The sequence below is a fragment of the Macrobrachium rosenbergii genome, chromosome 47 (genome assembly GCF_040412425.1).
Source record: "Macrobrachium rosenbergii isolate ZJJX-2024 chromosome 47, ASM4041242v1, whole genome shotgun sequence".
In the NCBI taxonomy this organism is placed as follows: Eukaryota; Metazoa; Arthropoda; class Malacostraca; order Decapoda; family Palaemonidae; genus Macrobrachium; species Macrobrachium rosenbergii.
The window spans coordinates 43,925,407-43,941,157 of NC_089787.1; the positions used below are offsets into that span (position 1 = coordinate 43,925,407).

Below are 15,751 nucleotides of genomic sequence, written 5' to 3' on the forward strand. Positions count from 1 at the left end.
CCTCATCGTCTGAAATGTTAGAAAAAAAAAGATAAAATAAAAAGAGGAAAAAAAAGAGTAAAGTCGAAGAGAAAAACGCTGGCGCAAGAGTACCTCCCTGACGTCATTAACGCGCAATTAAAACCGAAGATTCTCGGCTGTGCCATAAAAGTCTTTGAGTTTCAACACGAGGAGAAGTGAAGTGGAATTAGATCTTTTAGGTCCGGCGAAAGGAAAGCGTTTGAGTGCTGTTGCCTTTAGGTCGGCACATCTTATTGCCACCAGGGCCCCGAGAAGAAGAGATTGCCACACACCGTTGGTTCGTGCGGGCCGTTCAGACTATTTTTCGCTGTTTATTTGGTTATTAGGTTATTACCTTAGATAATTTTTTTCCTGTTCTCAAAATTGTAGCACTATCTAAGCTGTGTAGCTAATTTATATACGCTAAGTTTTTTATTGGTTCTATCTACTTTTTACCGAAGCCTGTAAGTAATCAGGTAACATTACACTAATTCTCTCTCTCTCTCTCTCTCTCTCTCTCTCTCTCTCTCTCTCTCTCTGTTTTGTGAGGATTGACATAAAGTTCCTATAGACATCCAAGAATAATGAACATCTCCGTAGCATTTTATTGCCCGTTTACATATGCATAGATGTTCCAGCCTAATAACAATTAACGGTTCAGCCTCGTTAGGTCCCAACCTACATGTGACCGCCTCCCTATCAGAAAAGCCTCCCATAAAACAATAAGCCACTTGGCCTCCGCCCCTCGTCCTGGCTACTGGATTTGCAAAGAAAGCCTCTGGGCTCTTAAGCTCTTGTGGCTCCAGCTGGGTAACTGCCTCTCCCTTCCACCCTTTGATATAAGGCCCTGCGAGCAATCTCATCGATCCGCAGCCGTTTGTGAACACTGCGAGATAACATCCCCATCGCATGCATTCTTCTTCCCGCTTGATGCTAATGATGATGGACCAAGTCTCCTCCCCTGGGGCACCTCAGCGCTTGTGCTCGCGGTTGATTGTGCCAGGCGATATCGGCGCCGATAAGCTGAATGAGATAAAGGAAGAAACAAGATTGGCACCCTCGACTGCCCCGCTTGAATGCTCCTTCGTTTTTCGGAGCGTTTGCGGCGGCACCAACGATGGTCAGATAACGCAAATGAGATGGCGAGAAAAGATGAAGATGAGTTCGACGAAGATGAGCTTTTCTTGTATGCAACGGAGGAGCAGCCGAGTGTGACGGTAAAGGCCAAGGGCGAAAGCTCCTAAGACGAAAGAGAAGGGAGATGGAGAAAAAGAAGTCATCGTTAGGTGCCGAACGAGAGAGAGAGAGAGAGAGAGAGAGAGAAATATTTTATTGAGCATTGGAAACCGTATCAATTGTTTATAAAAAAAAAATTGCTATGGAATATGTTTTGAAAGCTCAAGATTCTGATATCGAAAGGTGAATGGGCATTTGAGAATGAATTAAGGCTACATTTTGAGGACGAGAGAGAGAGAGAGAGAGAGAGAGAGAGAGTTTCTAACTGCTCTTGCCCCCAACCACCGCACCGGGTCATTGTCCGGGAGGGACAACCTGCTAACAAGGATGTTCGCAGCACTTGCCCTTGTTTTAAAGTTTATTGCTCTATTTACAAGGTACTGCTGTATCTGTTTACTGTCAATAATGCGAAATAAAAACTGCGGCTCAATTATGGCTGTTATTTATGACGCTGATCAGGTTGCACCATCGGGGAACGCCTTCCATTGGAGGTTCGATGTCTTTCTCTTTTTGCCTCCGTGTCTATTTATGACTCTATTTGGCTTACGCATAAAACCAGTTCCCGTATGCTATGTCAGGCTGGCGTGATCTGAAGTCAGCTTTTTAGATTATTGTTTATTCTGTATCATTGTTTACCGTTCTTTCGTCTTCGAGCGACTCGTCCCGTTCGAAAAAGGGAACTCGGTTGTTGAGTTGATAACGTCAGCCTGTAATGAGGAAGAGAGGGCGATTACTCTTTTCTTGCTGCATACTCTTATTCAGATATTCAAATTACGTATTGCAGAGACTGAAGAAGTGAAGGGAGCGTGTTTTCTATTGGGCAAATTTACGATCATCAGATGAAAAAGATGAACAGGAGCTGTCGACGCCCCGTTTGTTCCTCTCCTCGCGCTGGTTTTTCATAATTGTTGGCGGCCAAGTTATAGTGCGGCAAGTCTCTCCCTTGGAGGAGAATTGGAGTCGTTGGGGAGTTCTTTATTGGTGATTTTATAATTGATAACGTAAAGGGGCAAGGTTTTTTCCTTCGCATTTGGCGCAGCAAAGGCGATTTTAGTTCCTGCTGCTTCGTTTCTTTGCGTTAGAATCAACACAAGTCTCTGAAGTACCTCCGGGTATTTGTAATCTCTCGGGTATCTCACGGCCTTGTGTAAGAGGGCAACAGGTGCAATATAGGGTGTCGCATTTTTCCTTTGCGTGATGAGAAGCCTCTCAGCAGTTCTTCATCCAGGTGCTAAATCACAAGGTATACCCTTTGAATTATAGCCTCAGACAATGGGATCTGAATTGAATGGCAAGTTGGCTCTTGCCATGACTGGTCCGGGTGACTGGACTTCGAACTGGGGTTTGTGGTGCAGTTTTCTATTTCGTGGATTGTAGACATAACAGTGAGTTATATAAATACTCTCTGAGGGCGATGTAATGTATATCGTTGCCATTAATCGTCAGTATGAGCCTCAAGTTTAGTTGAAACTGCACGAATTCTGTCTAATGAAATGCGCGGATGAAGAATTGCCGTTGGGGTTTGAGGTTAGATGGATGTATGGTAGTTGTGATGCTATGAATATTTATTTGGGCCCCATCTCCCCATAACCCTCTGCACAGAATCCGCACGCCCACAACCCCTTCCCCCGCTGGCCACGTACCGCCCTTTTAAAAACCATACATCATCGCGTCGTAGTTCTTGTTCAGACGAGTATCTCAACGAGAAATAAATCGCTGTATTCAGCTTCTGACGTTCTTCTCTTTAAACAAATAAGATCACTTTTCGCATCGCTACCCGTCGGCCCTTTGAACGATGGTGGTAAATGCTCAGGTCATGTACCCCACCAGACCGCCCCTCTCCCCCTCCCCTCCATCCCACTCCTCGCATAACCCAATCCGTGAGTTGATTTATTTTATGAAAGGACTGGTATTCAATTTAATTTTGTTAGATTATTAATCTCTCTCTTTCTCCCTCTTTCGTAATGTTAACACTTACTTAAAAAGCTATTTCAAGTTTCTTATTCGAAAAATTTTTTTCGGTATTTGTCTATTTTTTTTAATCGTAGATCATACTTACATGCCTATTTTACTGCTGTTATAACCTCTTCTCCTCCCCTACCCCTCCCTACATCGTATATTCTTTTCGAATAACTGTTTCACGTTCCTTTCTTCCTCTCCTCGCTGTTCTTTGTTTATATACTGATCTCAAATAGCAGTTCCTATTTGATTGCCTATTTTACTCCTACTTGAAATTCTCTCTCTCTCTCTCTCTCTCTCTCTCTCTCTCTCTCTCTCTCTCTCTCTCTCTCTCGCAGAGTAAGAGCATAGGAAGAACAGTGTCTTTTTAACTCCGAAATCGGAATGCGTCATTGCGTAGATACGAGGACCATCTTATAGACGTGCTTCTTCCCATCTAGTTCATTTAGTCTATTGAGACTGATTGCATCGATCTGTCGTATACTGCATTTAGGCCTCAGTGGTTTATGCTTTATTTTTCCACGTTTTATAGTCTTGAATGTTAGTAGGCTGTCACGAAAGAGATGATGCATGAAGCATCATTCAATAATATTGATGGTGTAGAAACTAAAGATTTCCTTCAAACCAAACTTTGATCGGGAAATTATGGAAAGAGTTCATAACCATATGCTCTGCTCTTTGTGCATGTATGTGGGTATGATTTCTCTCTTAATTCCCTCCTTCTCTCCCTTGTGAACATATGGTGATAAAAATTGTAAGAATGATAATCATAATCTTGAGAATCACATCATTATTACCCAGTAGAGTATAAAGAGCGTGAGTTTTTTTTTCTTTTCTCTTACCATATGCGTACATTTAGACGGTTTGTAATGCGACGCAAAATTATTTATTGGGCGTTGAAAGTTTGTGATGAATCTTGTGCATTACAGAAACGAATGTGATTTGTAATGCCGGATGGATTGACTGAGTTTTGAGTTTTCTTTGGAACCTTGTTTTTACTCTTTAGATTTTAGTCATCATCTTCTACCTGTGAGATGAAGATGTACTCAAGAGACGTTGTCAGTCACGTTCCAGTCCCAGTTGCGAAGTGAAAGTTACTTTAACCATCATTACAAACAGCTTGACTGGCGCCAACAGAACCACGCATCTGAGGCGAGGAATTTTGTTGAAATACCTACACTTTATTTGCACCGTTTTTACATTTTTTTTTCTTTTCTTTGTTGCTTATTTGTGCTTGTTTCCTTGTCAGAATCTCTCACTCTCTCTCTGTATTCATGGGAACCTTGCTTCATGTTCACTTCGAGGTCTTAAAGATTTAGTAATTTTGTTCCATTCCAAGCATTTTCTCACGGAAATTATATTGCGTTATTATTGCAGGGGTAGCATGCAAGGCTAATGAAGAACTAACTGTGTAATATGCATGTGCTCTATTTGGGTAAGGGTGGTGGTGTTCAATTTGTCCCGGAGATATTTAATTAACATGCGCGTGACTTCCTTCAGCACACTTATTTCTTCTGTTTACAAACAAGGCAGATCCTTGTGTTCACTTCAGTGAAATGTTGCATCTTTTATTGGTAGACCTTTACAGAAGGATCTAGTTTACTGGCCATGCAGTTTTCCTGGAAATCTTCCGTAGTTTGATGAAATTTCATGACAGATTTGAACAAAAGCATTCAGTAGGTAACATCTTCGCCAAGGCTACCAATACAAGTATCCCGCTGAGAGACTAGAAATTACGACAGTCCCTCAAGTGGGTTAGTAGGGAACAAGATCAGATGAAACTCTCCTGTTATTTTGATTATGTGAACATTGAGTTAACGTTTTGGAGAAGTCGGCTCAGATTTGAGATAAAAGCTCATTTTCCCCAGATGTTAATTATCTCCAAAAGATCGCGAAAAGAATGTTTCAAGCAAACATCACTGAATTCCATTCTTAAGATATCGCGGTAACGCACACGCACCCAGACTGTCACACGTGTGAAAAGTATATCTTAGTTTAACCAGACCACTGAGCTGATTAACAGCTCTCCTAGGGCTGGCCCGAAGGATTAGATTTATTTTACGTGGCTAAGAACCAACTGGTTACCTAGCAACGGGACCTACAGCTTATTGTGGAATCCGAACCACATTATGACGAGAAGTGAATTTCTATCACCAGAAATAAATTCCTCTTAATTCTTCACTGGCCGGTCGGGGAGTCGAACGCTGGGCCAACAGCGTACTAGCCGAGAGCTCTACCCTCCCCTGGAATGAAGAACTATTAAAACAGCTATCTTCAAACAATGCTGGTGGAGGTCAGGGCAATGGTCACTTCAGTCTCTCGAAAGAGAAGCACTTTATTGTGCCAACAGCTTAGAAAGTACACCACAACAGGCATCTCAGACGCTGTATGCGAGTAGGGAAAAAACCTGTAAAGTGATTGTTGTTGGTTGTGATATTATGCACACCTTTTCCTCCCTGTTGTTTACTAGGAAAAAGTCATTCACCAAGGCTGATGCGGTACTCGGGTAGTATTACAAAATACAAATGCTTACAGATAACTACATAGGGGAATTACAGTATATTAAGTAGAGATTATTCAATAAAAGATTGCACTACAAGATTTGTCTTAAATATTGCAAAGTATGCAACATTTATATATACTGTACATTAAGAAAATAATGTGAATTACTGCTATAAAAATATACATTTTTATCAGGTTTCTGACAAGGAACATAATTGCAAAGGAGTAGCATGTGGTATAATTCACAGTGATTAATGTGCAATTTGCTACTTTATACCATGTTCAAACATAAGTTTCAAGTAATTCTCGAAAAGAGGTGTCCTTGGAGGACACCTTTATAGTCGATAACTAGTTTTTTCATAACATGATGCACTTTTATCGGTTACCTAACTCTGCATCTCTTCTAAGTATCAGTAGTTAAAAAACATTAAAAACGAAAGAGAAATGCATTCAGCATGTTGTGGGAATGCTAAAAATAGGAAAAAAATCAGAAATGTTGATCTTAAAAATGGGGTTCATATTTTTAATAGGTGATCCGCTTGATTTTTTTGTTTTGTGTGTGTCCGTGTGTGAGAAGCCGTTGGGAAAATTTCATTTTACACAAATTTGATATTGCTGAAATTTCGTTTCAGATTTTCTCTCTCTCTCTCTCTCTCTCTCTCTCTCTCTCTATATATATATATATATATATATATATATATATATATATATATATATATATATATATATATATATATATATATATATATATATACATACTCTACATATATATATATATATATATATATATATATATATATATATATATATATATATATATATATATATATATATATATATATATATATATATATATATATATATATATATATATATATATATAGAGAGAGAGAGAGAGAGAGAGAGAGAGAGAGAGAGAGAGAGAGAGAGGCTCATACAAATATCAGTAAGAGTATTATGTAATGGCGAAACGAACCATTTCTAAGAGAGTGGGTACTGCTTGATGGAAGCAATATGTTTTCCCAAACGAGATTTGGACAACTGAATTAATCTCCACGGTCTTATTACAATGTTCTTGAAATGTTGCTAGTTTGCGTAAATAATGTAACTGAATTACTTTTGGTATCCATTAGAATGGGCAGTGTTACCTTACGCTTCTTAAGAAAAAACAAGAATGATTTTGTGAGCCGTGCACGTGTTCAGAATTTCATAAACGAGATTCTAAAAATGTTCATGTATGTCATTTTACTATTTACCCTCTGTACACATACTCGCAGATCTTGTACTTTAGAACTTTATCTTCTTTATTACTATTGGTAGTCTGTTTCCTTTTTTGGTAGGAAAAATTCATATAAGTACTGGGTGACAAACTTCTGTCATTTCCGATTTTTTTTGTAAAGAAAACTGTCATTATATTACTTTTACACTTCGCTGTACTGGTATTGTGTACATTCTGTTTTTGTTTTGGCGGAGATGCATATGGTTTCTTCACTTGTGGTTCTATCTGAGAGAGAGAGAGAGAGAGAGAGAGAGAAGACGAAAACAATTTCCAGGCCAGTCAAGAAGAGTAATTACAAAAGCAATTGCAATCCTTATGAATATTCAACCCGACAATAGATGGAAAGCAAGCAGTAGGTTAAACATCCCGTCAAAACCAGGTACAGTTTAAGTCAAACTGTTTTAAAAGATATCCATTGAAAATACCCGAACATAATTCATCTCTCTCTCTCTCTCTCTCTCTCTCTCTCTCTCTCTCTCTCTCTCTCTCTCTCTCTCTCTCTCTCTCTCGTGATCAGACTGTCAAAATAGCTTTAATATTTATATTCAGAATTCTGCTCCCAGAGAAGCTATTTGTATTGTCGAACTTCCCTGAACCATACGCTAACAAGTTATACTTCCAATGAACCCTCTCTACACCAGTTTAACCTACCGCCATATCAAATGTAAGTCAGCCTCATTTCACTTGTTTCTGTGTACCGTTATTCTCACCAGTAATTCTTTTTTTTAGTCTGTTTATCCAGCTGTCAAACCCAGTTTGCAGTTTAGTTGCTTAAAAATCAAAACGTGCATACCTTCTTGCAGTAATCTCTCTCTCTCTCTCTCTCTCTCTCTCTCTCTCTCTCTCTCTCTCTCTCTCTCTCTCTCTCTCATGTATATTGGAGTCACCTGGCAATCATTTTCACGATGAAAAACATTGTTTTTTCCAGTACTCTTAAAACATTAAACTTATTCTATTTTATATATGCCTAAAAGTTTAACTAAAATGAAATGTGGCCATGTACATCATCGCCACATTCAAGGAAGTGATTACAGGTTATCTGTAAGAGAAAAATGGGTCACTTTTGACCCATAGAACGCATTCTTTCATAACCTGTGCTGTGTAGTCTTTTATTTTTTGTTTTTATTTTATTTATTTATTTATTTTATTTTTTTGAGGGGGAGACTCTTTTAGAGAGACTGTGGCGGAAGGTAAGCAGTTTGTTTAATGTTATGAATGCAAGAGTACACGTGGAAAGCTTAATTCGTTGGTATGGTTATTTAAATGAAAATGCATTCTTCAATTTTTTCTGAGCTTGTGGTTGAATGTAATACCCTTAGCACTGGTGCAACAATACTTGGGTATAGCCTGCGTGGGTCTGTGGATGAAATATTCATGGCCCTGGACGTCTCATCATAATGAAGATACTTACGCGTGATTAATTATAGAGGCTTGTCAGTCACTTGCACGATGTCCTAATGTTACGTTTGATATGTTCGTTATGTGTTCATGACAGCCGACTTCTCTAAAGAGTCAGTCAGACTTATTTGGGTCTCTCAGTCGGCTTGTAGTGTGGAGTACAGTCTGCTGCAGTCTGTCGTGACGAAAATATCCCGGATCGAGATTTCAGATCAGGTGTATGCCATATCAGGTGCGTCGGCAGACCTCACATAATTATGCCAAAGAGGTGCATTATAGTGCACTTAATGTTCTCTTGATGGTCTATTAAGAGGTGCATTGCAATGCATTTGACGTTCTTTCTTTCATCAGTCCAGTTCGGGCCGTTTTTTTAATTGAGGGAATATACATAGCCTACGTTTGAACGTTTTCCGGGTTCGAGACGCGGGTGAATGTAAATTCTCATTTCTAAGTTCTCTATAAACGTTTCTTCTAAAAATTCGGAAATTATCGATAGTTCGTTGTTTGATTACTAGTGTAAAATCTCGAACATTAAATTGGCACCGTGAATTTCAGTAGAAACGTTGTTATTATCTTTCCAGCTTTGGTTTTGATGTTGATGTTACTCTTCTCACAGTTACATCACATGCCGGTAATTCGTTATTATTTCTGTTACCTTCCTGCTGGTGTTTCTTCATGAGAGGATGTGGCCTTTAGCATCTGAGACACGTTTTGCTTTGGGTCCTGAGCCCTTATTCTGGGCCCCGTAGGAGTTATTCCTTGCGCACATCTTGTTGTGTTGTGAAAGTCTCTCTCTCTCTCTCTCTCTCTCTCTCTCTCTCTCTCTCTCTCTCTAGAATATATTCAGCAGCTTTTGCCTGTACAGTACATCTGCAGAGAGGGGCACTAGTGTTTCCATACAACATCATGATAACTTTCTGCAGAGCCGTCACAAGTACCGGCGACGTGGACTCATGGTGCGTAGGCATAATGTCGTAAGTGCCAGGATAAGGTTGGGATATCGTCCTGTGTGGCAGGTTGGACAGACACTAGATATACCACACTACACCTCATGTAAACTGTTCCTTGCTAATGCCAATAACCTTGAACACTACTGCCTTCATTGCCCCACTGTCAGGAATCTGTTACCTCAAGGACAAAATTTACTTCAAACCTGCCAATATTTACTCAAAGATGACCACCTAGACTTAATTTTGACTCGTCATCCACACTTTGGTGGCTGCTAAACTGTCTGTTGCAGTTGTTGTGATAATGGAATACGATCTCATATATGTTATTTTTGTAACTGATATACTGATAATTCAATGCTGTAATTTTTTCTCTCTGTAAGTAACTCTAATATGTAACTTTGTTTGACGTCTTTGATTTAATTCGTGTTTCTGTAATGCTTGATGCGTAGTGAGAGTTTGGAAGCGCTCTCTTCTCTTAATAGCAATTTTACTTTGTTATATCTTTTCTGAAAAGCTTCTTATCAAATATTTTTTGTGTTTTTACTTGTCTATTTTCACTACTGAACATGCGGTGGAATTACAGTTCTGTGTGGAAATATATGAAATCTATGAATGAAGATTGTCATATCAGTTGATCTCTTCTATAAACTTTTCCCCTTGTCTGTGTTCGTTGTATAAAGCTTTGTCTTGATTAGTGTGCCGCAGATAGGCCGAACACTGACAGTCATTGGAAGCTGTTCTTCCAAATCTACAGGGTGCCCCACAAAAAACAAGGATATTTGGTGCTGTTTATTTAATTGTTGAAAACAGAAAACAGTTGTTGTTAACAGAAAAATTGTTAAAACTTGATAACTGCGGCATCCTGGAATTAAAGAAAAAGTAGTTAGAAAATTTATTTGTTAGTTAAGTTTTTTAGTTTATTGATAAAGTAAAATGCATGGTAAAATACGTGCGTAAAATACATGATGTAAATCTAATATTTCCTGGTTTTTTGTTGGGCACCCTGTATAACAGAATCGCGAGCGTGCGCTCATGTTCAGTGCAGTTGTGAGTCTGATCAAGACTGAGTTTTCCTCCACGTCCAACAAATTTCCATCGAAGCCAAACTAGATATTTTGTTAGAGCAAGATAGATAGATGTTATTTAATTATCCGTATTAAGAGCGAGGCGCCGGCTCAAGCCAAGGGTATCTTAATTAAAATCTGGTCCTGCGAGAGTCATTCATCCCGAGCGCTCGAAACCTCGACGGTTTATGTACCACTTCGGCTTCTATTCTGGACCAAAGCTCATCACGTGATTAACTTCTTGGAAACTTACCCAAGTCGACAGTTGGCGAGTGGTGATTAAGGCGTGTTTTAAAGAGCTCTCTCTCTCTCTCTCTCTCTCTCTCTCTCTCTCTCTCTCTCTAAAATTCGGGAAGGATTTTGAAAACAAGAGGTTTCTGCGGACTACCTTTACCGTTTAAGAGTTTTCTTCAATTTGTTGTGTGTGTGTGTGTGTTTTGCCTTATTTTTTCCTATGTGCATATGACATACGATCATACAAACACGCATATTATATATATATATATTATATATATATATTATATATATATATATATATATATATATATACACACACACATACATATATATGTATATATATTATATATTATATTATGTGTATATATATATATATATATATATATATATATATATATATGTAAAATTCTCTTCTTAGTTTGAATGTAATATTCAATAATTTTTTCATGAAGTCACTTATCAATAAACATTGTATATCAAGTGAAGAATCATCAGTTATAAGGTTAAGAGGGAAAAATATATCTTACAGTAAATTTATAATGGTTGAAGCAAAGCAAAATATAGATTAGGAAAGGTTTATTAAATCTCTTTGCTAACATTTAATGACTTCCCTGAGTGAGTGGAAGACTTTGATAATTATAACTCAGATTCAGAATGTTTTGCAGTAGTGCTGAATTTTTACATAGATTATTATTATTATTATTATTATTATTATTATTATTATTATTATTAGTAGTAGTAGTAGTAGTAGTAGTAGTAGTAGTAGAAGACATACTGTATGTTTGCTATGTATATGTTACATACATTTGTATTCTGTTTATATTGAGAACGTTTGGCTCTTACGTCAAAGAAATGCGATCTGCTCCGTATTAGGACCAATTGTCTTATACAGCGCACACATACCAAGTTATATATATTAATACACTGTATATATTCTACGCATGACAACGAAGATTGTGGGAATGATAATGAATGCTGATAGATGGAATGACCGAAGATTTTATATATATATATATATATATATATATATATATATATATATATATATATATATAGAACACGTTAAAATAAGATAAACGTCAAAGAAATACGATCTTCTCTATATTAGGACCAGTTGTCTTATACAGCACACACATACCAAGCTATATATATATATATATGATATATCTTCTATGCATGACAACGAAGATTGTGGGAATGATAATGAATGCTGATAAATGGAATGACCAAAGAAAAAATATATGTATATATATACAGTATATATATATATATATATATTGTCATGTATTTACATTCCTCCCTCTTAGCCAGCCAAAAATAATTTGAATTTCTAATTAAAAGCACTTCTCATTTGAATGTTAGGCCAGCCAACGTGGTGGGAAAGGTAGGATTAGCACTTGTTTTGAACTAAGAACGCATCCCTCTCCGCACCTAAATGGAAGTGAGTGCAATAGCAACCCCTTTTGACCCCCCACATCACGTGTCTATAGCTGATGCCCCTTGTTAGTGTTATAGGCGAATCCAGGCTGTGAGGTAGATAGGAACTTAACCTCTAAGCACTTAATCATAAGACCCTGGCTGTATGACTTTTGCAGATCGACCGAGGCCTACACTTCGAAGCAAAACAATCTGGAAGGAGCACCCTGGTTTCTTACACCCACACACTCCATGCACAACCAGCAACCTGTACAGACAGGCGTCTTTCCATCTCCCACTGGTGACGACTAACCACGTTGATCGGCCAAGCCCTTACTTGTTAAGTGCAAAACATCTACAGGCCCCAGGAGTTCAACCACACTCTGCTCAGTCAAACCCCGCCTTGTGAATCAAATCCTTAAAGAATACTGCCATCTCTGAAACCAAGGAAGTCTGGATAGCATTTCCCCAGTTGCCCACAGAGCCAATTACAGAAATTATTACAAGCCTTATCTCGTTTTCCAATTTGAGACGTGCCATTCACATAACCGTAATTTTCATTTTCATTAAGTTTGATTGCCTGCTAGATCCTCAGTTCCAGCCCCATTTGATTGCTTCATGTAAATTCATTGTAACGTAACAGTTGACTCATTCCTATGCTGACCTTCTATTCTTTTATCAAATTGATACAATAAGGTAAGTTCTTCACTCTCACCTTTATTTTGTTTATAGCTTGGTGTTCTCTTTTGGCCCCCCTAGCAGTAAACATTCAGAAAAACCCCCTTGCAGTCTTCCAAAGAGACCCAATCTGTAAAAGTGACGATTCCTTGCCAGAATCTAGTTGGATTATCAAAATTAGCTTTGCTATTCGCTAAAGACTAGGAACGAAATGAACCAGGAATAAATCATTCATTTAAATTAATTAATTCCATTATTCACAAAGGCATAAAGGCAACTAGAGCGAAGAGTATTAAGATAAAAGATTATTATCATTAAGTCTTGTGATATTAAGGATTCGTAGGTTTAAATAGGAGTTGGGAAGTGTTTACTAGGGAACCACTGCATTTGTTAGCAAGAACGAGTTAGCTAGGAGTTTATTCAAGAACAGTTACGACTGAGAAAGTGTACAATTTTTCTGTCTGTGATATAAATCTCGAATTCACGAATAGTTAAGACATGTAGTGAACTCTGGCATCACAAAGCAGATGTAGGCTTGTCAGACGTTCTGTTCAGTTGGCGCTTGCGAGAATCGTTTCCAGTGTCGTAACAATGAAAACATTCCAAGCGTAGTCATTTAACAACCCTCCCAGCGTATATTAAGTAAAGTAAAGACATTGCTGATATTTAACGTTAAACCATTCACTGTTGCATTCGAAACCCGCATTTAGCAAAGAAAGTAGAGTTTGTCTGTTTTCCCTCCAGCACTTCCCATTCTCTGTTGGTGAGACAAAGCGACGATTCGGCGACAAAGCGTGTCGACCCTCTCGGCTGTTCTCACACACGCGACTCGATCCCACATTTTTCATTCACTCTGAACGAAGTTTCATCACTTTTCAACCTTAACATAAACCTTCACGAAGACTTGAATATCTTTGAAATAATCTGAAATCTCACTTACTATCACTTGTCATGGCAAGAGTGAATCAGTGAAATTATGTAAATACGAAGATTCCATTTTCGAAAATCAGTTAGTGTAATTTTGCAATTGTAATTTGTCTTAAAACAAAGGTAGAGTAACTTAATTCATAACAGGTATGTTCCATTACACTATGCTCACACAGAGAGAGAGAGAGATTTTCTTTTGATGTTTTGTTTTCCTTCCTTTTAGCATAACAAAGGGACTTACACAAATTTATCCACGAGTTGGAAAAACAACCCACGAATCATAACAGCCAAATACAAAGAATTTTCTTTCATTTAACCAATCTTCGAACTTCGAAGATCCAACTCCATTATCACTTTATTATACCCAGTGCGCGAAACTTCATAAGCGCTTTCCCATGAATAGTATCACATACCTGCTTTTTCCATTTCGTGCTTCAGCCCATATAAATTCTCGTACGCCACCGAGCGCATGGACAACTAATTACTTATACATTTATCAGCTGCTGTGCATGAGTGGGTATACCTCATTCAAGACTTGCTTATGGCGCAAGCGCCAAATTGCACATTGAGTGCAGCCCCCATATCCTCCCTCTCCTCATGTCAGGGAGAAGGCTTCCTTTCCCCATGTCAGGAAGCAATCTCTAGTTCTTAGAACTAGCCACCCACAAGTGACACGCCCTAGGGTTCCTTTCCCACAGTGCCACTAATTTGAGGCACTGCCAACCAACTCAGTTACTGAAGCACTTATCTTTCTTCTTTCCCTTTCCTCCCTCACTGACTTTCTGCCGGAGTCTCACCTTTCCCTCTTACTCCTTGATTACCTTCTGCCTCAGGCAGAGTGCCATTTCCTTCAGTGCCGTTTCATGCACTGACAGTTTGTATTGCTCCACAGAGCGCACCGACACCATAGTGCCACCAAACCCAAGTACTTAACCATAAGCCACTGCACCTGTACCTAAGAAACAGAGTGCCATACGACCAGTGTGTCTGCCCATAAGGAATGTAGCACCTTCAGGATCACTCCCATTTCCAAAGTGTTTCTGCCCTAAAGGAATATTATATTTTCAGGAGCACCCCATTCTACTAGTTTATCTGCCCATAAGGACTCAGACTTCCTTCAGGAACACTCCCTCAGTGTGACCTTCGCATGGCACACTCAACCACAGTGCCACCTTATTGAAAAGGGTGCTACCAACTTACAGGACACTTCCACATCATCAAAACCATTTCTCGTAGTCATCCCCCTAACCCACGACCATGTCTCTAGAACAGCACCAAACCCTCATGAACATGGGCAAGGATGCAGGGTTCACCGGACAGGAACTCGCCCAGTGGGTGAAAGAACAGCTGGATGAAATACTTCAGGTAGAACGAGAAGAACGAGAAGAATAGAGAGGTATGAAGAGGCCAAGACAGCAAGAGAATTAGCCCTCAAGGACAAGGAGCTTGAGTTGGAGAGAGCAAAGAAGGAAGGCGAGCAAGCCCTCAAGGCAAATGAGTTAGCCGTCAAGGAAAAGGAGCTCGATTTGGAAAGAGCAAGGAAAGAAAGCGCAGAAGCTCTACCATCCCAACAAGACTCTAGCCCCACTCCTGCTGCCTCAAATACTCCACTATCAAGCCTTAATGCCCAAGTCCCCAAGTGGACTGAGGAAGAGCCTGAAGCATGGCTAGAAGAGGTCAAGGTGCTCTTCGATAATTTCAACACCACTGAGTCCGAGAGGGCCTTAGTGCTGACCAAACATGTGGAAGGTAAAGCGAAGGCAGCCCTCCACTCGCTGGAGCAGAGTCAACGAGGAGACATGGCTGCAGTCCATGAGGTAATAGCCAAGGCATACGAAATAACCTCTGAGAAGTGGAGACAGCAGTTCTGAGGTCTGGCCAAGGAAGCTGGCTGGTCCTGGACCAAATGGGCCTGTCACAAGACTCAGGCTGGGACCCACTGGGTCGACTCCCTAAAATGCACGACTTTCTAGGACCTATTCAATAGGACCATGCCGGAAGATCTTTTCCAGTGTGTGTCTGGGCCTCTGGCTGTGTATCTCAGTGATAAGCAGCCACCCACTCTCAGGAAGCATGCTGCTTGGCAGATGTCTGGGAAATATTTA

General features: G+C 39.4%; 1 protein-coding gene across 1 annotated transcript; it reads left to right on the top strand.

The window, feature by feature from the left end:
• The first annotated feature begins 1,139 nt into the window (after positions 1-1,139).
• Positions 1,140-15,517, top strand: LOC136830917 (meiosis-specific nuclear structural protein 1-like). The gene is made up of 2 exons (XM_067090889.1): positions 1,140-1,209; positions 15,012-15,517. The coding sequence occupies exons 1-2, from the start codon at positions 1,140-1,142 to the stop codon at positions 15,515-15,517; spliced, it is 576 nt and encodes a 191-aa protein (XP_066946990.1).
• The last annotated feature ends 234 nt before the right edge of the window (positions 15,518-15,751 follow it).